The sequence below is a fragment of the Ambystoma mexicanum genome, chromosome 10 (genome assembly GCF_040938575.1).
Source record: "Ambystoma mexicanum isolate Mex_15411 chromosome 10, UKY_AmexF1_1, whole genome shotgun sequence".
NCBI classification, from domain to species: Eukaryota; Metazoa; Chordata; class Amphibia; order Caudata; family Ambystomatidae; genus Ambystoma; species Ambystoma mexicanum.
In genome coordinates, this window is record NC_090932.1 from 16201792 (window position 1) to 16226655 (window position 24864).

Below are 24864 nucleotides of genomic sequence, written 5' to 3' on the forward strand. Positions count from 1 at the left end.
AAACAGCAATGTGTATGTAAAGCTCGCTGCTCAGATGACAGCCATATAAAGTGACCTGTTATGTCTCTTTCTTCTCTTTAGATTTTTGACCATTCTGCGAGTGAAAAAGATGTGAATGGATTCTCATCAGCTGTGACCATCAAGCCAGGTCCCGGCACCGACAAGGTAGTCACTGTTACTTTTACACACAGCAGATATAGTTTGGGATTGTTGCTGAGCCGCCCAGGTACTCTCTGTTACTCACAGCAGATATAGTTTGGGATTGTTGCTGAGCCGCCCAGGTACTCTCTGTTACTCACAGCAGATATAGTTTGGGGTTGTTGCTGAGCCGCCCAGGCACTCTCTGTTACTCACAGCAGATATAATTCGGAATTGCTGCTGAGCCTCCCAGGTAGTCTCTGTTACTTTTACTCACAGCAGATATAGGGCCTGATTCATGGTCGTGTTTTATAATGATGCAATCCCATAGGAAAACGTTCCATGAATCAGGCCCACAGTTTGGGATTGCCGCTGAGCCGCCTAGGTAGTCTCTGTTACTCACAGCAGATATAGTGTGGGATTGTTGCTCAGCTACCCAGATAGTCTCTATACTGTTTCTCACAGCAGATATTGTTTCTGATTGCAGCTGAGCCACCCAGGTACCATCTGTTACTGTTACTCACTGCAGATATAGTTTGGGATTGCTGCTGACCTGCCCAGGTAGTCTCTGTTACTCACAGCAGACATAGGGCACATTCCGAGATTGGAGGTAGTCATGGAGCTATTTGCGCCATGACTGCCTCCAATAACGGTACCGGCACCGGTCTCGTTCAATGGGGACTCACCGGTGTAGTCCAACCTTTGCGAGACCGGTAAGTCCCCATTGAAAAAAACATTCCCCATTCCCATTTGAGCCCCCATAGGTCTCAATGGGAAGGGGGAAGTAGCTAATAATGGCTCTGATTTCCCTTAACAGGTCCCGTCCATAACGTCTGGTCACACCAGGCTTTAAAGGAGGGACCCACTAAGGGAACTCGTAGTAGGGCGGTAAGGGATTACCGGCACCGGTCTCCTTACTGGTGCCTGTTATCCCTTACCACCCCAAGCGGAATGAAGCCCATAGTTTGGGATTGTTGCAGACCTGCACAGATAGTCTCTGTTACTGTTACTCACTGAAGATATAGTTTGGGATTGCTGCTGAGCCGCCCACATAGTCTCTGTTACTATTTCTCGTGGCAGATATAGTTTGGGAGCCGCCCAGGTACCCTCTGTTACTTTTACTCATGGCAGATATAGTTTGGGATTGCTGCTGACCTGCCAGGTATTCTCTGTTACTCACAGCAGATACAGTTTGGGGGTGCTGCTGAAGCAACCAGGTAGTCTCTGTTACTCACAGCTGATATAGTTTAGAGTTGTTGCTGAACCACCCAGATAATGTCTGTTATTGTTGCTCACAGGAGATATAGTTTGGGATTGCTGCTGAGCCGCCTGGGTAGTTTCTTTTTATTTGGTTTAGAGTGTCTCTCCTGGAAGGAGGCCACAGTGCAGCCTCTGACCCGCCTTTCCTGGGGACGGGGGGAAAAGCCTAGTCAGGCACACAAAAACCCCAGTAGGTTGTTGTGAAGCAATAGCAACTCCAGCTGAAGCGAGCCGAAGATTGAGAAGGGAGATGGGCTCCTTATGGTTTTAAGGACTGAGACTTCCGCGTACTGATCTTCATTATTACGGAATGGGGATAAAGAGTAGGAAATGGAAATATCCGGCAGGATGACCAGTGGTGCTCCTAAGAACAAAAGAAATGCAGCGATCAAGAAAAGTGGCGCCGCGTACCTGACAGGATAGGGAGCGAGTGAGAGAGAGAAGGGCACCATGGAGAAGCTCAGGGAAGCCAAGCGAAAGGGAAAGGTAGAGGTAGCACGGCGGTGCCGTGTGAGAGAAAGAGAGAGCGAGCGAGACCACAGAGACAACGATCCGGAGAGCCGGACGCCAAGGAAGAAACAGATTGCAGGGGACAACAACAAAAGTACAAACACACTGCGTTAGGGCAACTAACAGCAGAGAGCGGTCCGCTAGTTTGCAACGCAACAACTGCTACCGGGGCCGTGGTTTAAGTACACGCATGTGTCTATGCGTCCCGTAGCAAAAACAACTAGACCGCTGTAAGCAATTCTAACGCAATGGGCTTCTATGATGCCCTAGACAGAACGCGTGACACAAGCGCCACGGAGCACGACGCATGACAGTATGCCCCCCCACCCAAAACGGACGCCACCAGGTTTCCCTGGATGCACCCGATGGAACCTCCTGAGGAGGATTGGAGCAGATATATAGGTCATGGGTTCCCAGGAGTCCTCAGATCTGGGATACCCTTTCCAATGTACTAAGTACTCCAATCGACCCCGTCTGTACCTTGAATCGCAGACCTGCGCAATCACATATTCCTGAGCAGGGGGAACCAAAGTTCTCACCGGTGTGGAACAGGAGTTTGACTCTGGTGCTACCCCTTTGAGAAGGGAAGAGTGGAACACCGGGTGAATAAGTCGCAAGTTAGATGGTAATTTGAGGCGGTAAGCCACCGGGTTGATTCTGGCTAAAAAAGGATAAGGCCCAATGTATCGTGGAGAAAGTTTGGTTGGTCGTACCCATCGGGGCAAGTATTTGGTGGATAACCATACCCGGGAAGCCACCTTCCATTCAGGTACCTCTCGGCGATGCTTATCAGCTTGTGTCTTGTATTTTCTCCGACTGTCTATAAGGCTGAGCTCAGCTGTCTTGTGTGCTTCCGTAATTCTGTTTAAAGTATCTTCAATGGCTGGCAGCTTGGATTGGACAGGAAAAGCAGGAAGTACAGTAAGGGGAAGTTGTCCATATGTGCAATAGAAGGGGGTGAGACCAGTTGCTGAATGGCGGGAATTGTTATAAGCGAACTCTGCTGTTGGCAGCAAAGCTACCCAGTTGTCTTGCTCCCTGTTTACGGAACAACAGAGATACTGTTTGAGGTTGCTGTTCAGTCACTCCGTCTGACCATTCGTCTGGGGGTGGAACCCTGATGACAACGGACGTTCAATCCCCAGATTGGCACATAAAAACTTCCAGAATCGGGAAGTATATTGGCTTCCTCGGTCAGAGGTGATCTTCTCTGGCAATCCATGAAGGCAAAATGTCTTTGAGGAAGACTTCAGCCATGCCGGCCACTATAAGTATTCCGGGTAGAGGAGAAAAATTTGCTTATTTGGTCATGGTGTCGACTGTGACCATGATACAAGAACATGATTGAGAAGGCGGCAAGTGGACCGCAAAGTGGTAGTAATGTGGCTTCAAGGTCTTGTAGGTAACAAGTCTTGCTGGAGCAATCCACAGGGTCGGGTAGTGTCTTGTTTACTCCGGGTACATACTGCACAAGACTGCATGTGTTTCTTGACGTCGGTTATTAGAGTAGGCCAGAAGAAAGAACGTCTGAGCAGTTCCAAGGTACCCGCTTTCCTCCTATGACCTGCTGTCCTGGCATTGTGGCACCATGCCAGGGCTTGATTCTGAAGAGGGGCTGTGGGTAGATACAAACGGTCACCGTGGAACAGTAAACCGAAAATGCTCTGTCAGCTTCACCCCATCAACCGGATGGCCTCCTTGGATGGATGCTTTTATGACATCTTGAAGGAAAGATTAGACCCGTGCGATTATTCTGTTCCTTGGTAAGAAACATTCTGGTTGGAAATCCGAGGCCGTCTTTGGGGTCATCTTGCGTGACAAGGCGTCTGCCACAGTATTTTGAGATCCAGTGATATATGTAATTTTGTAATCATATTGTGTGAAGAAATGAGCCCATCTGGCCTGGCGAGAATTGACACAGTCCTTTGACTGTAGTACTTGCAGGTTTTTGTGGTCTGTTCTTATGGTGAACGGATACATACCACCTTGCAGTAGATGTCTCCATTCCTCGCAAGCGAGTTTCATGGCCAAAAGTTCTTTGTCTAAAACTGATTAGTTATGCTGACTTTCCGTGAGAGTATGGGATAAATAAGCCACAAGATGTTCTTTGTCCTCATGTTCCTGAAGTACAACCGCTCAGATTGCGGACGCCGATGCGTCTGTCTCCAGAATAAAGTGCTTCTTCTGATCTGGATGTAACAAAATAGGCGCACTGCAGAACCGTTCCTTTAGCTTACGGAAACTCTCTTCAGCCCTGGGTTTCCAGCAGAAAGGCATGGATGACTTCTTCAGCAACTGAGTTATAGGTAGGACAACCCCCGAAAAGTTGGGGATAAAGCATCTAAAAAAGTTCATCAGCCCTAAGAACCTCTGTACTTCCTTGACCGAAGTAGGGGCAGCCCAACTAAGAATTGCTTCCACCTTTTTCTTTTCCATTTGAACGCCTCCTTGAGACAATATGAATCCTAGGTAAGCACGGTATCAACTTCAAGGAGAAATTTTTCATTTTTGGACAATAGATGGTGATTCTTTAACCGTTCAAGAACCTCCTCGAGATAGTCTTTATGTTCCTGAGGTGTGCGGGAGAAAACCAAGATGTCGTCCAAGTATACAATCACTGAAACGTACATAAGGTCAGAAAAGATCCAATCCATGAAACGTTGGAAAATGGCTGGGGCGTTCACCAGGCAGAACAGCATCACGCAGTATTCAAATAACCCGAATGGTGTGCGAAATGCCGTCTTCCATTTGTCCCCAGCATGAATCCTGAGAAGGTGATAAGCACTACGTAGATCCAATTTCGAAAGGATCTGTGCCCCCTGTACCGCTTCCAGAATTTCCGCGATCAGAGGCATGGGATAGCGATCCAGAATCGTAACTTTATTAGGACCCCTGAAGTCGATGCAGAGCCGGAGTTCTTTAGAATCTCTTTTCAGAATAAAGAATAAAGGTGCCCCTGCTGGTGACTTTGAGGGCCGGATGACTCTGTTACTCAGGTTGACGTCTAAATAGGATCGAAGAGCACGTTTCTCGGTTTGTGACAATGAGAACATTCGACCAAAAGGCACCAAGGCATTTGGTACCAAATCTATGGAACAGCCCTCTGGTCGATGGGGAGGTAGTTCGAGTGGAGCCAGATCTGAGAATACATCTTTATACTTTGAGAGGTCTTATGGAACTACATGCACTCCTACCATGGTATTGGTGACTAAAGGTAGGGTGTGGACTTCTTGGTACGCAGGTTCTTGCAGGCAGTTGTTTTTGCAATAGTGGGAATCGAACACCAACTGGTTCGTGGACCATTTGATTTGTGGATTGTGTTTGCGCAGCCAAGAAATCCCCAGAATGATGGGAATATGGGCTGCCAGGATTATGTCAAACCGTAGCACCTCCGTGTGCTGGAAGATGGTGATGTGTAGATCTTCAGTAGCTTGGGTGATGCGTCCAGAGCTCAAAGGAGTGCTATCTACTCCTTCCACCTTTTGGTCTTCCATTCAATCTTTTCTGAGTAGGCCTGCATGATCAGCCCAGACTGTCAACAAACGTGCCCACTGCTCCGCAATCCAAGAGGGCGAGGACGTCAAGGTTCCTTGAACCCAATGTGAGCTTTACTCAGATCACCATGAGTCTAGAGTCTTCAGGCATGGACGTTGGAGTTATTGAGAGTGAAACATGGGACTTTCAGAAAACCCTCGACGCCCTGTCCCTCTTAGGACCGAGGGGGCTCTTTTCCTGAGTGCCGAGGTGGCAGTTCTATGCAGTTCTTTATTAAATGGATATCGGATCCACAGTAGGCACAGTAGGCACAGAGGCCCTTCTCTTGCCTACGTTTCCACTCCTCTGCGGTTAACAGAGCATGGGTTGTGCCTATATGCATTGGTTCTTCGGTTCTTGGGGATGAGGAGGAGTGAGGAGGAGGTGTTTCGGTCATCGCTAATGAGCTTCACATACAACGCCTTTCCTGTCTTCGTTCTTGCTGTCTGAACTCTATCTGGAGAGCAGCTGACACGAGCTCCGGAAACGAAGCAGGACGGGGTGCTCTGGCCAATTCATCTTTGACCTCTTCCTTGAGTCCTCACCTGAAGATGACATACTGAGATTGTTCTGGCCAACCAGCGTCTGTGCCAGTCTCTTGAAAGCAGTGATGTATGTGAGTACGTCCATATGGCCCTGCCAGGCATCCAACAGGTCTTCACAAGCTGAATAGGTAATCTCAAGCCTTTCGAATGCTTGTTTAAGAAGGGCTGTAAAGGCACCAAAGTCCTGTAATACCGGATTGGCACTGGTAACAAGCAGTGATGCCCATGCTAGGGCATTCCCGGTCATGTTGGATATGAGGTATCCCATCTTCACATGGTCAGTGGAGTAGGTGTTGGTCCGAAAAGCAAAGTATATATGGCATGCATCCAAGAATTATTTTAGCCTCTTACGGATTCCGTCGAACTTGTCAGTAGACAATGAGTTGGGGGGTAGATCCGTTTGTCTAAGATCACCAGCAGTTACCATCTGATGCAGCGCGTTATTCTCTGCTTTCAGGTTCTGCATTTCAACTAACATGTTCTGCACAGCAGTGACAAGTTCCTGGAATTGCTCGGCTGTCGCCATTTTTGCGTATGGGTGTTGCAAACTGTCAACTTCTGCTGGTTTGTAACCCTGTTCCACCTCCCCCTCCTCACCCGAAGATCCTGGATCCGTGCTGGTGGACAACTGGTGCCTCTGGGCACTGTAGTCCTTCTTTTTTTTGGTTGAGAGTGTCTCTCCCAGAAGGAGCCCACAGTGAAGCTTCTGACCCGGCTTTCCTGGGGACGGGGGGAAAAGCCTAGCCAGGCACAAAAAAAAACCCAGTAGGTTGTTGTGAAGCAATAGCAACTCCAGCTGAAGCGAGCAGAGGATTGAGAAGGAGATGGGATCCTTATGGTTGAAAGGACTGAGACTTCCGCGTACTGATCTTCGTTATTACGGAATGGGGAGAAATAGTAGGAAATGGAAATATCGGCAGGACGAGCAGCAGTGCTCCTAAGAACAAAAGAGAAGCAGCGATCAAAAAAGTGATGCTGCGTACCTGACAGGACAGGGAGAGAGAGAGAACAAAAAGGGCACCACGGAGAAGCACCTGGAAGCCGTGTGAGCGAAAGAGAGAGCGGGCGAGACCAGAGAGACAGCGATCCGGAGAGCCGGACACCAAGGAAGAAACATTTTGCAGGGGTCACCACCAAAAGTACAAACACAAAGCGTTAGGGCAACTAACAAGAGAGAGCGGTTGCAACGCACGGTTTAACTACACGCATGCGTCTATGCGTCCCATAGCAAAAACAACTGGACCACTGCAAGCAATTCTAACTTGCTTCTGAACCACCCAGGTAGTGTCTGTTACTGTTGAGCTCACAGCAGATATAGTTTGGGATTGCTGTTGACCTGCCCAAGTATTCTCTGTTACTCACAGCAGATATAGTTTGGGATTGTTGCTGACCTGCCCAAGTATTCTCTGTTACTCACAGCAGATATAGTTTGGGATTGTTGCTGACCTGACCAGATTGTCTCTGTTACTGTTACTCACAACAGTTTGGGATTGTTGCTGACCTGTTCAGGTAGTCTATGTTACTCACAGCAGATCTAGTTTGGGGTTGTTGCTGAGCCACCCAGGTAGTCTCTGTTACACACAGCAGATCTAGTTTGGGATTGTTGAGAGTGCCCAGGTAGTCTCTGTTACTGTTACTCACAGCAGATCGAGTTTTGGATTTTTGCTGAGCCGCCCAGGTAGTGCTTCTTCCTTTTACTCACAGCAGATATAGTGTAGGATTGTCTCTGAGCAACTCGGGTAGTCTCTGTTACTCACAGCAGATCTAGTTTGGGGTTCTTGCTGGGCCACCCAGGTGGTCTCTGTTACTCACAGCAGATATAGTTTCCGATTGCTGTTGAGCAGCTGAGCCATCTAAGTAGTTTCTGTTACTGTTGCTCTCAGCAGATCTAGTTTGGGGTTGTTGCTGAGCCGCCCAGGTGGTCTCTCTTACACAGAGCAGATCTAGTTTGGGATTGTTGCTGAGTGCCCAGGTAGTCTCTGTTACTGTTACTCACAGCAGATCTAGTTTGGGGTTGTTGCTGAGCCACCCAGATGGTCTCTGTTACTCAGAGCAGATCTAGTTTGGGATTGCTGCTGAGTGCCCAGGTGGTCTCTGTTACTCACAGAAGATATAGTTTGGGATTGCTGTTCAGCAACTGAGCCACCCAGGTAGTTTCTGTTACTGTTACAGCAGATCGAGTTTCAGATTGTTGCTGAGCCGCCCATGTAGTGTTTCTTCGTTTTACACACAGCAGATATAGTGTGGGGTTGTCTCTGAGCAGCTTGGGTAGTCTGTGTTACTCACAGCAGATCTAGTTTCCGATTGCTGTTGAGCAGCTGAGCCATCTAAGTAGTTTCTGTTACTGTTGCTCTCAGCAGATCTAGTTTGGGGTTGTTGCCGAGCCGCCCAGGTAGTCTCTCTTACACAGAGCAGATCTAGTTTGGGGTTGTTGCTGAGCCACCCAGGTAGTCTCTGTTACACACAGCAGATCTAGTTTGGGATTGTTGAGAGTGCCCTGGTAGTCTCTGTTACTGTTACACACAGCAGATCTAGTTTGGGGTTGTTGCTGAGCCGCCCATGTAGTGTTTCTTCATTTTACACACAGCAGATATAGTGTGGGGTTGTCTCTGAGCAGCTTGGGTAGTCTGTGTTACTCACAGCAGATATAGTTTCCGATTGCTGTTGAGCAGCTGAGCCATCTAAGTGGTTTCTGTTACTGGTACTCACAGCAGATCTAGTGTGGGGCTGTGGCTGATCTGCATGAATGTGAGTGACAGCATCTTAGAGGAAGTGGGAAGATATATTTTACATGTAGTTGTCCATTTGAGAACTCTCATTGAATAAAGCAATCTTCAAAGCTGGCAAACCTTCTGAGGTTCTCAGGCAGGGCAGACATATAATCTATACTGGAACTCAAGAGTAGTGAAAATGGAAACATTTAATGAACTCAAAAAGGGGTGTGGTTTGCATAATGTGTCAGGTGGTTATGCTGCCTTGTCACTGAAAGTCCTGCCCTTGCCTTTAAACTCTGACTTGCAAGTCCTGTCCCGGCAATGACAGTATCTTGCAACCTGTGCCTCACCAGATGTTTTGGGACTACAACTATGCTGGATATGGTGGATGGGAGTTGTAATCCATAACATCTGGAAAGCTAAATATTGCGAACCTTCGATGTAGCAACTTGTGAGTCCTCCTGGATAGTAACCAAGCCCCTTTGGCCCCTGTGTTCATTTGCCCTTTGACCCATGAGCTCAGAAGTCCTGCCCCCACTCTTTAAACCCTGATAGAGGAAACCCTTCCCCACACCCTTTAACCCATTACCCTAGAAGTCCCTGCCCTGAACCCATTGTGATCTATGACCTTGGATGTATCACCCCACCCTCTATGGCCCCTGACCCTGGAAGCCCCTTGCTCCCTCTTTGAATCCTAACCTCAGAAGTCACCACCCTGCTCCCCTTGTTACACCTGAGCCTGGAATTCCCTGCCATGTGCCTCTTGTGACCTCACCCTGGAAGTCCCTGCCCCGAGAGCCTTGTGACCTCCGACCCTTGAAGTTCTCCACCTCTATGAAGCCTGATGAGGAATATTGATGGCATTGTAACAAGGAAGCAGACACATGCCCAGGCATGCTTTGAAGAAGAAAAAAAACCTGTACACAAGAATAAGAATAACGACTTTGCAAGAAATTGAGAACAAGGTTGTGAGAAATACAAGAACATATTTGTATTTACCAACATATAAAACCTTAAAGAAATGAAAACATTTATTTTTACAAACTAATAAATCTCCACAGGAGAGAAGGAGGAATGAAAACGGACATCAGCAAGTTTTAGCATCGCCTGTCTGCTGGGAATAACTTTGTGAATTTAATTTCTTCCACTCCATCCTCTCCTTCTCTCCTCACATCTCCGACGTCTCTAAGAAGTGAAACTACCAGCTGCACCGCCTCAGAGGTATTCTTCCTTTCCTCACTTCCCCCAGAAGCTCACTGTCTCCAGAGCTCTGGTCCTCTCTAGGTTGGACTACTGCAAGAGCCTCTTTCTAAATCTTCCTGTCTCTACTCTCCACCCTCTTCAACACATCCAGAACAGGACTGTGAGACTTGTCCTTGGCCTCAAGCCCAGGGATTGTATCTCTCCAGTACTGAAATCTCTCCACTGGCTGCAAGTATCAACTTCAAGGCCCTCTGCATCATCCATAAGGCTTTCTGGGGCCTGGGACTGCACTACCTCCAACTTTCTCTTCCAAAACATCTCCCTTCTCGAGCTCTCCGCTCATCCACCTCCAACACTCTGAGGGTCAGACGCTTCTTCAAACAGAGAGTTGGGGGCAGATCTATCTCACCGGCTTGGGCATCTTTCTGGAAGAGCCTCCCTGCCTCTCTCAAACTTCAACAGAACCACACCAGTTCCGGAAACAACTCAAGACCTTCCTTTTCGCTTGCGATTTCTCGCTTCCTCTCCCCTGCTGATGCACCTGAGTACTCTGCGCACTGGCCACCCTCTGAGCTCAGGACCAGGCTCCTGCATGTCCAGTTGCCCTCACACTGCCTCCGGGCTCCCCAGCATTTAAGGGTCTGTACCTGTAACCCTACAGTCCCTTCTCTCTGCACTTATGAGCCGCCCGCTGGCTGCACTTGTGAGTTAACTGCACTTCCCCATTCCCCTTCCCTCTTCCACGCACTTGCATGATCTGAATGACACAAGGCCTAGTAAGATCGTTAGTTTGTCCTCCCTTTGTTTCCCCCTCCAGGTCTTGTCCTGCCTAGAAACACTTGTGTACAGGCGCGTTATAAATGCTGTATCATATCATATTAAATGTCAAAGACTGATGAAAAAGTCATAATCTCCGCAGGAAAAACACATTGTTATTACAAACTTAAAATACTTTGAGGAATAAAAAGCAAATTGTCATTTTCATTCATGAACTTATGTTGGTTTCCAAGAATAAGCAAGAGACATACAAATAAAATATAAATGGAAATGCTGCAACTTCTAAACGCCTGTGTTATATTATACACAGGTAGTCGGGGGCCATTCTTTAGAGTACCTTTTTATGGGGTGCCACTGTTAGGGTGCCCTGATCCCCTTAAGGGGGCTATTTGTGGCTTGAAAGGGGGTGTTGCTTGTCTGTGAATGCAGGTGACGTGGCCGAGGGGTTGCAGGCTTCGGTGCAGATAAGGGCGTGATCCAGAATCTTTAAAAGCGTCTAATATTTCCCTGTTACCAGCACTACCCAGGACGGTGGAAGGAATGTCTCACTCTGGGGGGCCTGCACCGGAAGGCCCCAAACCCAAGGTGCTGTTAGGTGCCCCTTGGCCTGAGGGTGGTTTATGCCACGGATTAGGACATGTAGGTTCGATCCTTTAATGGCCGCCCCTTGTGGACATTCCAGGAAGCTGCCTTGTTGTCAGCCTCCACTGTATTAAGAAATAACTTTTTTTCTATAACGTTGACTCACAGATCTCAAAACCTCTAATATGTCTCCTCTGGGTGGTAGGCACTTCTGCATACTTGACAACATTCTGTGACCAAAAAGATGAAGGATTTTTCAAGTTTCAAAAATAATGCTTCCCATAACAATTACATCACAGTAAAAAGCAAAACATACATTGTGGGCACCACTGGAACATTCTAAAATACAAAACCCATCAAACAGCACAACATGGAAAGATGCTCAAATGTTTAAAGTTTATAATTGTGAATGGTAAGTTAACACCAAATTCAATTACCTAACTTCACAGAAGGTAATCACACAGAGATGTTAGGCAACACTTGCCACTGCTCTGTAGCAGCAGCCCGGGCAATACCTATTTATTCCTGCAGTGTAAGGTGAATAACTGAACAACATGGCGACTGATACTCTCCTTATTATTATATGCAGGTGCTGTGTGATGGTGCTATGCTCTGCCACTTGCCTTCACTGGTGGTTCACCTAAGGCCTGTCCCAGCCAGAGTGCAGGATATAGTCATGTAGCTGTCAGGTCACTGGATTGGTCTGAGCCCATCACTCAAAGTAATCACTTACCCGCGCCCACCGCACAGACAAACAAATGTGTTGCATGCTTTGCATGGGCCGGTCTCAAGCAGCCTGCCTTGGAGTCACATAAATTACCTGCCCCAGTAAAAAGAAGTAGGAACTGTCACCCAAATCTGTAGGCGGAGGGACTGCTTAAAAAGCAGTAGCCTACTGCCTAAATCAGTAGGGTTGGCAAGTATGACTTCTGTGGTCAGGGGCTTAGCAGACAACCTTGTGGACAGTGTGGGGCAGAGCACCCCCACTTTCAAGGGCCTGCCTAATGGGCCCAAGGGCTGTGCGTGTCCCAGGGAAGTGTGGATCGCAAGAGCCACCTTCACCCCATGTTGCAGGAGACTCCATTCACTGTCTGTTACTGCATCATGCAGTGTCTGGTGCAGGAATCCATGTAGACCCCAGTATCCCATGCATGTTACCTCATCATGCAGTGTCTGGTGCAGGAATCCATGCAGACCCAAGGATCCCGTGCATGTTACTGCACCATGCAGTGGGTTCATCAGGAATCCACGCAGATCCTGGGATCCTGTGCATGTGACTGCATCATGCAGTGACTGGTCCAAGAATCCATGCAGACCCCTGGGATCCCGTGCATGTTACTGCATCATACAGTGGATCCATCAGGAATACATGCAGACCCCAGGATCCTGTGCATGTGACTGCATCATGCAGTGACTGGTCCAAGAATCCATGCAGACCCCTGGGATCCCGTGCATGTTACTGCATCATGCAGTGGATCCATCAGGAATACATGCAGACCCCAGGATCCTGTGTATGTTACTGCATCATGCAGTGAATCCATCAGGAATCCATGCAGACCCCAGGATCCTGTGCATGTTACTGCATCATGCAGTGGATTCATCAGGAATACATGCAGATCCTGGAATCCTGTGCATGTTACTGCATCATGCAGTGTCTGGTGCAGGAATCCATCCAGACCGCAGGATCCCATGCATCTTACTGCACCATGCAGTGGATCCATCAGGATTCCATGCAGACCCCGGGATCCCGCGCATGTTACTGCATCATGCAGTGGATGCATCAGGAATCCATGCAGACCCCAGGATCTTGTGCATGTTACTGCATGCAGTGAATCCATCAGGAATCCATGCAGATCCTGGGATCCTGTGCATGTTACTGCATGCAGTGAATCCATCAGGAATCCATGCAGATTCTGGGATCCTGTGCATGGTACTGCATCATGCAGTGGATCCATCAGGAATCCATGCAGACCCCAGGATCCCATGCATGTTACTGCATCATATATAGTCTTGTGCTGGAATCCATGCAGACCCCTGGATCCCGCGTATGTTACTGCATCATGCAGTGGATTCATCAAGAATCCATGCAGATCCTGGGATCCTGTGCATGTTACTGCATCATGCAGTGGATCCATCAGAAATCCATGCAGACCCCGGGATCCTGTGCATGTTACTTTGTCTGCAGTGCATGCATCAGGAATTCATGCAGACCCCAGAATCCTGTGCATGTTACTGCATCATGCAGTGTATCCATCAGGAATCCATGCAGGCCCATGGATCCTGTTCATGTTACTGCATCATGCAGTGTCTCGTGCAGGAATCCATGCAGACCCACGGGATCCTGTTCATGTTACTGCATCATACAGTGTCTTGTGCAGGAATCCATGTAGACCCCTGGGATCCTGTGCATGTTACTGCATCATACAGTGTCTTGTGCAGGAATCCATGCAGACCCCTGGGATCCTGTGCATGTTACTGCATCATGCACTGGATGCATCAGGAATCCATGCAGACCCACGGGATCCTGTGCATGTTACTGCATCATACAGTGTCTTGTGCAGGAATCCATGCAGACCCCTGGGATCCCGTGCATGTTATGCAGTAACATGCATGGGATCCCGGGGTCTGCATGGAATCCTGATGGATCCACTGCATGGTGCAGTAAGATGCATGGGATCCTGCGGTCTGGATGGATTCCTGCACCAGACACTGCATGATGCAGTAACATGCACAGGATTCCAGGATCTGCATGTATTCCTGATGAATCCACTGCATGATGCAGTAACATGCACGGGATCCCGGGGTCTGCACGGATCCCTGCACCAGACACTGCATGATGCAGTAACATGCACGGGATCCCGGGGTCTGCACGGATCCCTGCACCAGACACTGCATGATGCAGTAACATGCACGGGATCCCGGGGTCTGCATGGAATCCTGATGGATCCACTGCATGGTGCAGTAAGATGCATGGGATCCTGCGGTCTGGGTGGATTCCTGCACCAGACACTGCATGATGCAGTAACATGCACAGGATCCTGGGGTCTGCATGGATTCCTGATGGATCCACTGCATGATGCAGTAACATACACAGGATCCCAGGGGTCTGCATGGATTCTTGGACTAGTCACTGCATGTTTCAGTCACATGCACAGGATCCCAGGATCTGCATGGATTCCTGATGAACCCACTGCATGATGCAGTAACATGCACAGGATCCCAGGATCTGCATGGATTCCTGATGGATCCACTGCATGATGCAATAACATGCACAGGATTCCTGGGTCTGCATGGATTCCTGATGGATCCACTGCATGAAGCAGTAACATGCACTTGATCCCTGAGTCTGCATGGATTCCTGATGGATCCACTACATGATTCAGTAACATGCACAGGATCCCTGGGTCTGCATGGATTCCTGATGGATCCACTGCATGATGCAGTAACATGCACAGGATTCCAGGATCTGCATGTATTCCTGATGAATCCACTGCATGATGCAGTAACATGCACAGGATCCTGGGGTCTGCATGGATTCCTGATGGATTCACTGCATGATGCAGTAACATGCGTGGTATCCCGGGGTCTGCATGGAATCCTGATGGATACACTGCATGATGCAGTAACATGCACGGGATCCCAGGGGTCTGGATGGATTCCTGCACCAGACACTGCATGATGCAGTAACATGCACAGGATTCCAGGATCTGCATGTATTCCTGATGGATCCACTGCATGATGCAGTAACATGCACAGGATTCCAGGATCTGCATGTATTCCTGATGGATTCACTGCATGATGCAGTAACATGCGCGGGATCCCAGGGGTCTGGATGGATTCCTGCACCAGACACTGCATGATGCAGTAACATGCACAGGATTCCAGGATCTGCATGTATTCCTGATGGATCCACTGCATGATGCAGTAACATGCACGGGATCCCAGGGGTCTGGATGGATTCCTGCACCAGACACTGCATGATGCAGTAACATGCACAGGATTACAGGATCTGCATGTATTCCTGATGGATCCACTGCATGATGCAGTAACATGCACGGGATCCCAGGGGTCTGGATGGATTCCTGCACCAGACACTGCATGATGCAGTAACATGCACAGGATTACAGGATCTGCATGTATTCCTGATGGATCCACTGCATGATGCAGTAACATGCACAGGATTCCAGGATCTGCATGTATTCCTGATGGATTCACTGCATGATGCAGTAACATGCGCCGGATCCCGGGGTCTGCATGTATTCCTGATGGATCCACTGCATGATGCAGTAACATGCACGGGATCCCAGGGGTCTGCATGGATTCTTGGACTAGTCACTGCATGTTTCAGTCACATGCACAGGATCCCAGGGTCTGCATGGATTCCTGATGAACCCACTGCATGATGCAGTAACATGCACAGGATCCCAGGATCTGCATGGATTCCTGATGGATCCACCTCATGATGCAGTAATATGCACAAGATCCCTGGGTCTGCATGGATTCCTGATGGATCCACCGCATGATGCAGTAACATGCAAGGGATCGCTGGGTCTGCATGGATTCCTGATGGATCCACCGCATGATGCAGTAACATGCACGGGATTCCTGGGTCTGCATGGATTCCTGATGGATCCACTGCATGATGCAGTAACATGCACGGGATCCCTGAGTCTGCATGGATTCCTGATGGATCCACTACATGATTCAGTAACATGCACGGGATCCCTGGGTCTGCATGGATTCCTGATGGATCCACTGCATGATGCAGTAACATGCACAGGATTCCAGGGTCTGCATAGATTCCTGATGGATCCACTGCATGATGCAGTAATATGCATGCGATCCCTTGGTCTGCATGGATTCCTGATGGATCCACTGCATGATGCAGTACCATGCACAGGATCCCAGAATCTGCATGGATTCCTGATGGATTCACTGCATGCAGTAACATGCACAGGATCCCAGGATCTGCATGGATTACTGATGGATTCACTGCATGCAGTAACATGCACAAGATCCTGGGGTCTGCATGGATTCCTGATGCATCCACTGCATGATGCAGTAACATGCATGGGATCCCTTGGTCTGCATGGATTCCTGATGGATCCACTGCATGATGCAGTAACATGCATGGGATCCCTTGGTCTTCATGGATTCCTGATGGATCTGAAGCATCATGCAGTGAATCCATCAGGAATCCATGCAGACCCCAGGATCCTGTGCATGTTACTGCATCATGCAGTGGATCCATCAGGAATCCATGCAGATCCTGGGATCCTGTGCATGTTACTTTATCTGCAGTGCATGCATCAGGAATCCATGCAGACCCCAGGATCCTGTGCATGTTACTGCATCATGAGGTGGATCCATCAGGAATCCATGCAGACCCCGGGATCCTGTGCATGTTACTTTATCTGCAGTGCATGCATCAGGAATCCATGCAGACCCCAGGATCCTGTGCATGTTACTGCATCATGAGGTGGATCCATCAGGAGTCCATGCAGACTCAGGGATCCCATGCATGTTACTGCATCATGCAGTGGATCCATCAGGAATCCATGCAGACCCTGGCATCCCATGCATGTTACTGCATCAGGCAGTGGATCCATCAGGAATCCATGCAGACCCAGGGATCTTGTGCATATTACTGCATCATGAGGTGGATCCATCAGGAATCCATGCAGACCCAGGCATCCCGTGCATGTTACTGCATCATGCAGTGGATCCATCAGGAATCCATGCAGACCCAGGGATCTTGTGCATATTACTGCATCATGAGGTGGATCCATCAGGAATCCATGCAGACCCAGGCATCCCATGCATGTTACTGCATCATGCAGTGGATACATCAGGAATCCATGCAGACTCAGGGATCCTGTGCATGTTACTGAATCATGTAGTGGATCCATCAGGAATCTATGCAGACTCAGGGATCCCGTGCATGTTACTGCATCATGCAGTGGATCCATCAGGAATCCATGCAGACCCAGGGATCTTGTGCATATTACTGCATCATGAGGTGGATCCATCAGGAATCCATGCAGACCCAGGGATCTTGTGCATGTTACTGTATCATGGAGTGGATCCATTGTGATCCCTAGTGTACGTGCATGACAGGCACCATGACGGAACATGGACGGTGGCGTACAGTTGATCTCTGGAGATCACTCCTGGCCTTTGAAGCTGCCAGAGGATTATGCAGAGTCTGCTTAGATGAATCCTGGGATCAGGGAATGCTGGCCCCCGCCAGAGGGTTCAGATTCCCCACCCAGAGCAGGCGGTGCCATGGTGCAGGGTTTCCCGCGCCGTGAAGGGAATCCTTTGAAGTGTGCGGTGGAGTCGGGGCAACTCTTGTCTGCGTGTTTGTCGTGTGTTTGCCTCTGAGTGAATCCGAACCTCCATGGAGGAGAGATCTTCTACAGGAAATAGACTTCAATATCTAGGGAAAGGCTGCTGAAAAATACCATGAAGGCCATACAAGTGTGCGGTAGGAGGGTTCTGCATTAAAAGCCCCCTTATCAGGTCCAAGCCAGGAGAGAGCCCACCTCCACCTGTGGCCCTCGGGGCCCTGCTAAGTCTCACTTCCTGTGCTCCACCACCCATGCACGATGACTTATGATTCCAGAGTGGTGGAGGCATTGGACGGAGGTAGTGCGTCTTGCCATGCCATGCTATGCCATGCCACGCCACGCACTACTGCACCCAGGATCAGGGGCTGGAGAAGGAGCAGGCAGATGATCTCTGCCAGGTTTCTAGGCTGCTGGTGACTGGGCCTGATGCCGCAGGGCATGGGGCGTGAAGGGGCTAGAGCTGGAAAACTCTTAAGCAAAGGGGGAGCAAGTGGGCACGCCGCACCTGAGTAACCTTCCAGTCCCTGCCGCTGCCCAGATACTTTCCTCGTGAGCAGAACAAAGACTAGATGTGACCAGGGCCAGTGGGCAGCCACCCACATGTCTAGTGTGTGCCAGACTACATGAGTGTTCAGTTAAGGTCAGTAGCCTGGGGGTTTTGGAGTACTGGCAGGGAAAGCAGGCATGCACGTGGCAGATGGCAGGAAAACACTTGGCAGTGTTTGGCACGGTGCCCGTGAGCCGGCCCTCTGGTTGAAAGCTGTTATCAGTCCAGAAAGACGGGCAACCTTCTATGCTCATGAAAGTCAGGCCAATGGCCCTTGGATAGGCGACGGGCCCCTCTCCATCTTCTACCTCGTCCTTTTCTTCCTCGTTCTTTCCTGGTGTCCATGATCCAGGACTTTTGCGAGGGAGGTGCTACCACGTGGCAGGTCTGCGATTGTGCACCTCGCAAGGACTAACCAGGTGCTCGGGATAAAGGTGTCCCCAGTGGCATGGCATTTTTACAGGCTGGTTTTTAGGGTGGCAGAGGACTGTGTCACTGCCACAGGAGCAACCAGAGCTCCACCTTAACTAAAAACACCCCTTCTTCCTGTTGTTTTTCTTTTGTGTTGTGTTGTCATCTAGTGTTGCCACTTCACACAGGTACCTAGATGTGCCTTACTAAGGAGCTGCGCCTGCCCAATCTGTAAAAAACCAATGCAGAGGACGCTCATTAAATGGGCACTAATCTGTGGTCGCTCAAGGTGTTGGCATCCATATACCAATGGACACTCTCTTGCCAGCCCTGTTCTTTTTCCTCATAATACAACTTTTCGAAGGATTTACACAACAGCCTTCCAGCATTTTGAAGGCGTTGGTACATCATTCGTTTCATCTGGGATAGGAGAGAGATATTTGAGTTCTGCTAATTTGGCGGCCATCTTGCAGAGGACAGGTTCAGCACACTTAGCAGCACACTTAGCATGAACCACACATGGATTTGTGACGGTAAGCCTTGGCAAGACTTCTTCTGGTCACACAGTAGCATGAAGCTGGTCTGATAGTTCATTTATGACGGGATGTGTAGGGAAACTGCTATACATTGAGCAAGAGAAGATGTTTGTGTATGTATGTGTGTTGGCATTGCATATTAATTTTTTTCTCCAAACTGTGAAGATCTTTCATGTAAGAGCCATGTTTTGGTTCTGGATAAATGGGCGGCCCTGATGGGATGACAGGCCAAGGGTCCAGCACGCCGAGCAAGCACATGACATCACAATCAAATTTGTGAGCTTTTAGAATCCATGGAAAGAACAGCTCACCTTAGCCGCCCCCTTTCCGAATCCCATTGCAGAGGGACCCTCGAGGAAAGTTGGTGTTTTGATAATCACTTGCTGTCCATTTTCTAGGCCAGACACTTAGGTATTGGGCAAGGATTGTATTTGTTGCTTGTGTGCATATGGCTACTCTAGTGGGAAAGAGGGGATAACCTATTAGAAAGGTCTCTGGGACCTGCACATCCCAACTAAACAGGATCAAGACTCCAGGCAGTAAATACATACTTGCCAACCCTACTTTTGAAGCAGCCCTACCACCTACAGATTTCATTGACAGATCCTACTGCTTTTTACAGTGGCAAGTAATTTATTTGATTCTAAGGCAGGCTCCAGGACAGAGCATGCAACACATTAGTTAATCTGTCTATACAGTGGGCTAGTAGGTGAATACTTTGGGCTCAGACCAACCCAGTGACCTGACAGCTGCATGACTCTGTCCTGCACTCTTGCTGAGACAACCCTTAGGTGAACCAGCAGTGAAAACCAATGGCAGAGTGTAACACCATCACACAGCATCTGCCGACAATTTGGTGTTAGCATTCAGAATTATACATTTGTAACATTTCAACATCTTTCCATGTTGTGCTGTTTGTATGTTTTGTATTTTCCTGTCATGTCATTGTTATGGGAATTATTATTTTTCAAACTTGGAAAATGCCACATCTTTTTGGTCACAGAATGTTGGCAAGTATGTAAGTATAGAGCTAATGTTAGTGCATTGTTTCTAATAAATACCTAAGCGTGATGCAGATTTAGAAATGACAGTCAATGGGCAAATGTAATGGACTGGAGCAACATTTAATAAGTTGAGATGGGATACGTTAAGGAAATGCAGGACAGTGATTAAAGCGCCACTCCCTCACTGATGCTGATTTTAGAATTGTGTCCCACTGCCTGAAACAATGTTCTACACATTCCAAAGCTGCCTCCGTTGCACAGCTCTATGACTTTATCTTGGGTGGCCCTCAGGTGCCTGGAAGATCTGCAACCAGTGTTCATAGCAGAGGCATAGACAGACGGTCTGAGCTGGCAAAGCCCACCCAAAATCTGTAAATGACGTGAGCTTAGAGCCCTTTGGATGACATGCATGCAACAAATGGAGATGCAGAATAACTCTGGCACCAAATAATCGAATCAACTCAGGAAGAGAGCAAAGTTTTCAACGTGGCAAATGAGAAACACCTATGTGGGGTTGTGATAGTCTCAAAGGGAACATCTAAGTATACTTTCTATAAGGGGTGGGATTGTGATTGGATGTCTACTGTCAGGTGGACGACTTATGCCCACCTCTAGTGCAGGTCATCTTCAACACTATTACGTGCACAGTATATCATTGGCTCACAAACTATAAGGCACTTCTTTATATGGCCCTCTTCGATTGGCCGGCATGCTCATGCCATGTCTGGAATATTCGATCACTAGCAGCACGTAAACTCATACCCAGGTGCCAGGAGATGGACATGGCTTTATCTGCCCATTGTCACAAGTCTCTCCCCTTCTCACCTGTTTCTGTTGTGTACTTGCGACATTCTGGGATTTCTTCTTCTTTACGGTCTGGGATTTGTATAGTCCCGAACGCCGGTCTTCGGCGTCCAGCGTGAGAGTAGCGGTTCAGTTTCCAGGAGCGTTCTACAAGTCCAGGGTAATTCCAAGAAGTAATTAAGGTACGCTCGGAGGCACAGAAAACTGTGAATCGAGCGCAGAAGGTTTTCCAGGTGATTGGGAAGGAAAGGGAACAGGAGGGAATTCAAGGGACTGGGAACAAGGAATCAAGCGAGAGCCCCGATCGAACTCCGGCTAAGCACGTCCGACTACAGGTAGCGGTAGCGTTGAGACGCGCAGAGCCACGGGGGTGTGTCTCTTTTGTAGGATGAGCAGCGTGGAACGCATAGACTGATCCGCAGTATTCTCTTCCGGGCTGCCATGTTGGAAGGATAACTGCATGCAATCCCCTGCGAGTCAGGGACCAGGAGGTTCAGAAAGGACGTAGACGACGGTTCATGACACCCATCCAATTAGCTCAACGTCTCTCATCACCCATGCCTGCTGCCATGAAGATTGTCTCTGAACTTGGCCTTGCAGAGTATTCTTGTCTGTGAGAATATAAGGGTGTGTGAGCATGCACTATCGTTGTTCTAGAACTCCAATCTCAACTCTATTACCATCCTTGGCTCACGTGACAGGAGACCATGATTTGGTACATTTTGCAGAATTTAAATGTCTTAAATGAATAAAACTTGACACGCTTAGTGTTCTTTCTTAGCACCTTAAGAAGGGATGATTCAGCTCTGTACGTTCACCTCCTTCAAGAAAATATAACCGGCCTTGGCTGCCTTTAACTTTGACACCAGGCCAGACAGCCTCGCCATTCATGTCCATGATCTCAGCTAATTCTAACTGCGAAATAGTTCTTGGACTTTTCTCTCCATGGGTCTGGGGTCTGGGCGTACGAAATTCCTCACACTGATGTCCAGCTTCTATACAATGGTGGCTTTGCCTGCAGTCCATTCATTACGTATAGCCAGCTTCAAATAGTATTTAATCTACTTGCATTGCTGAATCTGTACAGTTATTGCACGGCTTGCATTTTCTGCAATGTGTCACGCACGTGCAATCTTCTTTTCGCATATGAAAGTTTCCTCCATCTTACCTTTGTCATCAGTTTCAACAAGGTCCATGCATTTTCTTCAGCCAGTCTTCTCAGGGCGTCAGGTTCGTCTCTCATGACATGACCAGCTCCTCTTTCACTCGTTTTCACATTCCTTCAGGGAGTTCCTCCCTCAGATTGTCGTCTCTTTGGGTGTCTTTGTTTGAATATTCTCTGTGATATGGGGGGCAGGACTTTCTGCAGAGGCATCTAACTGCCCCTCTACAGAACATTCAGCAGTGCTGTGTGGGCATTAACAGATGTTAATGTCACTGCAGTGAGCCCAACTGCATCAGCTTCAGGCCCCACTTGTTAGACAATCCCGGCTACACCTCTGGTTGACAGAGTCTAGCAGAGAAGTCATCAACGTCTTCATGTTGGTGGATTCTGAAGGCCAGCTCCTTGACACCTTTTGGTTCTTTTCGTCGTTTCAAACATTTTCTTTTGAAAGTCTGCAGTTTTGTTTGACCTGAATTCAAGCATTTTTTACATGGTGGGTACCCCCATACTACCCTTATCTACCCCACCCCCTCATACACATATACAAATGTATGTATATGTAGATCACGGGAAAGAAACTTAAGTGCAGTTAACTTGACCAGATTTAACAAAAGAAAACCCTGGAAATTCCGCAGATGTGGGAAGTCATGATCACACTCCCGTTGCAAAGACCATGAGCCCATACGCATTATAAGAGAAGGGAATCAAAATGACTTACCAAATAGCATTATGGGAGACACAGCAACTTGAGGGACATCAGTGGGAATGCGCTGAGTTAAGCTGGTTGTGACTTCCTGACTTCCCACATCCGCTGATTTTCAGTGGTTTTGTTGCATTAAATCTGGTCAATTTAACTGCACTTTAACTAAAGTTAACTAATATGTTTCTTTTGAACCCAGTAGATGGACACAGCCTTTAGCCGTGGCCATTATACATGTCTTTTAGGCCCACTAGCTTTGGCCCTGACCAGTGAGCACAGCCTTCAGTCATGCTCACTATATCTTTTAAAAGACTACAGGGCCACTAGTCATGGCCTTCCACCATGGGAAGTGGACACTGCATTCAGCCATGTCCACTGTACATGTCCCCACAATAAGTTTCTTTTGGACCAACTAGGTGGCCACGGCTTTTGACCACAATACATGACTTTTGCTCCCACTAGCCAGGGTCTTCAGCCCTTGGCAGTAAGTGCAGACTTTAGCTGTGCACACTGTATATTTTAAAGAACTAATGGGCCACTAGCCGTGGCCTTTGGCCGTGTCCACTATACATGTTCTACCAATATGTTTTTTTAACACACTAGGTGGCCACAGCCTTCGCCCGTGGCCACTATACATGTCTTTTGGATGCACTAGCCATGACCTTTGGCTCTTGACAGTGAGCACAGCCTTTGGACGTGACCCTGTATATTATAAAACACTGACGGGCTGCCATGGCCTTCATCACCCACGGTATCTGTAGGCACCTGCTGCCTGAGAATAACCATGGTTATACTTAAAAATTGGAAAAAATAATTCTTCCCTGCCCTCCCAGGCTCTCACCAAGTGCCCCCCTCCATTTGGCTTTCTCCCCCCATTACCCTCAACTCCTTGTTTCCCCTCCCAAGCCCTATACATGTCTTTTGTGCTCAGAGAGCACGGCCTTCAACTGTGGCCACTGTAGCTTTTAAAACATTAAATGGCCAGTGGATATGGTCGAACATGTTACCCCAATATGTTTCTTTTGGATTTACTAGGTGGCCATGGCCTTTGGCTGTGGCCACCATGCGTGTATTTGGGCCTAGTAGCCAGGGCCTTTGGCAGCGGACAGTGACTGAGCCTTCAGCCATGTGCACTGTATATTTTAATGCAAGACCGGGCCACTAGCCATGACCTTTGGCTGTGCACAATCTATCTTTTAAAACACTAAACGGCCACTAGCCGTGGCCTTCAGCCGTGGCCACTGTACATGTTCTTCCAATATGGTTCGGCCCTTGCCATTGCCACAACCTTTGCCCACTGTATATTTTAAAACCTTACCAAGCCACTAGCCATAGCCTTTCCCCGTCTTTCCAAACCCCACCTCACTGTAGCTGTGAAAAATATATTTTTTATTCATCCAATTTTTATTAACACTCTTTTCTTTTTTTAAAACCTTTTTCCCATAGCTGTGGTTATCTGTAGGTGCCCACTGCCCGCAAATGTTTGCAGTTATCTTTAAAAACTGGGGGGAAAGAGTCTTTCTTCCCTGCCCTCCCAAACACTCACCAAGTGCCCTCCTCACCTTTGGCATGCTTCCGCCACTACATCAAATCCTTATTCCCTCCCTAGCCCTCTCCCTTCCCACCAACACTTGTGGTTTTGTGTGAAGCACTTAAATTCCTGATCAGGTTTTCTTACATAACGTGTTTTTTTCTTGTGCCCCCGCCCAGATGTAGAGAAGAACTTTCTATGGCAGCATCCTTTTCACACCAGCCTTCAGAACCAAAGGGCCGAAACCTGACATGAATATTTGGCCCAGGAGCACAATACTCAGGATGTGACCAACAGCCTGAACAGTTTTCTAGATGCAATTGCCCAGCAGGTGACTGTATGCCTTTCCTGTTCCAGGCTTGGGCTTGAGTGGGCATGTCGGACAGCAGGCTAAGTAGAGATGAACACGTGGTTGACTATGTCTAAAACATACCAGCCTTGAGTAGGTTTGCACATGCTATGACTGACACTACCCCAATCCTACATGCCTCCCTGGGGTTTCTTTGGGGCCCTCTTTCCATGGCCTGCGCCCATGGCCACTGTACCTGCTGCA

General features: G+C 48.4%; 1 protein-coding gene across 2 annotated transcripts in view; it reads left to right on the forward strand.

Moving 5' to 3' along the window:
* The window catches only part of LOC138491105 (probable cation-transporting ATPase 13A4), an 891483-nt gene that overhangs the window by 359118 nt on the left and 507501 nt on the right, over positions 1–24864 (forward strand). For both annotated transcript variants that reach the window (XM_069617424.1, XM_069617425.1), the window contains one exon: positions 82–165. In XM_069617424.1, the coding sequence (XP_069473525.1) occupies positions 82–165 (84 nt within the window). The remainder of the gene's footprint in view (positions 1–81; positions 166–24864) is intronic.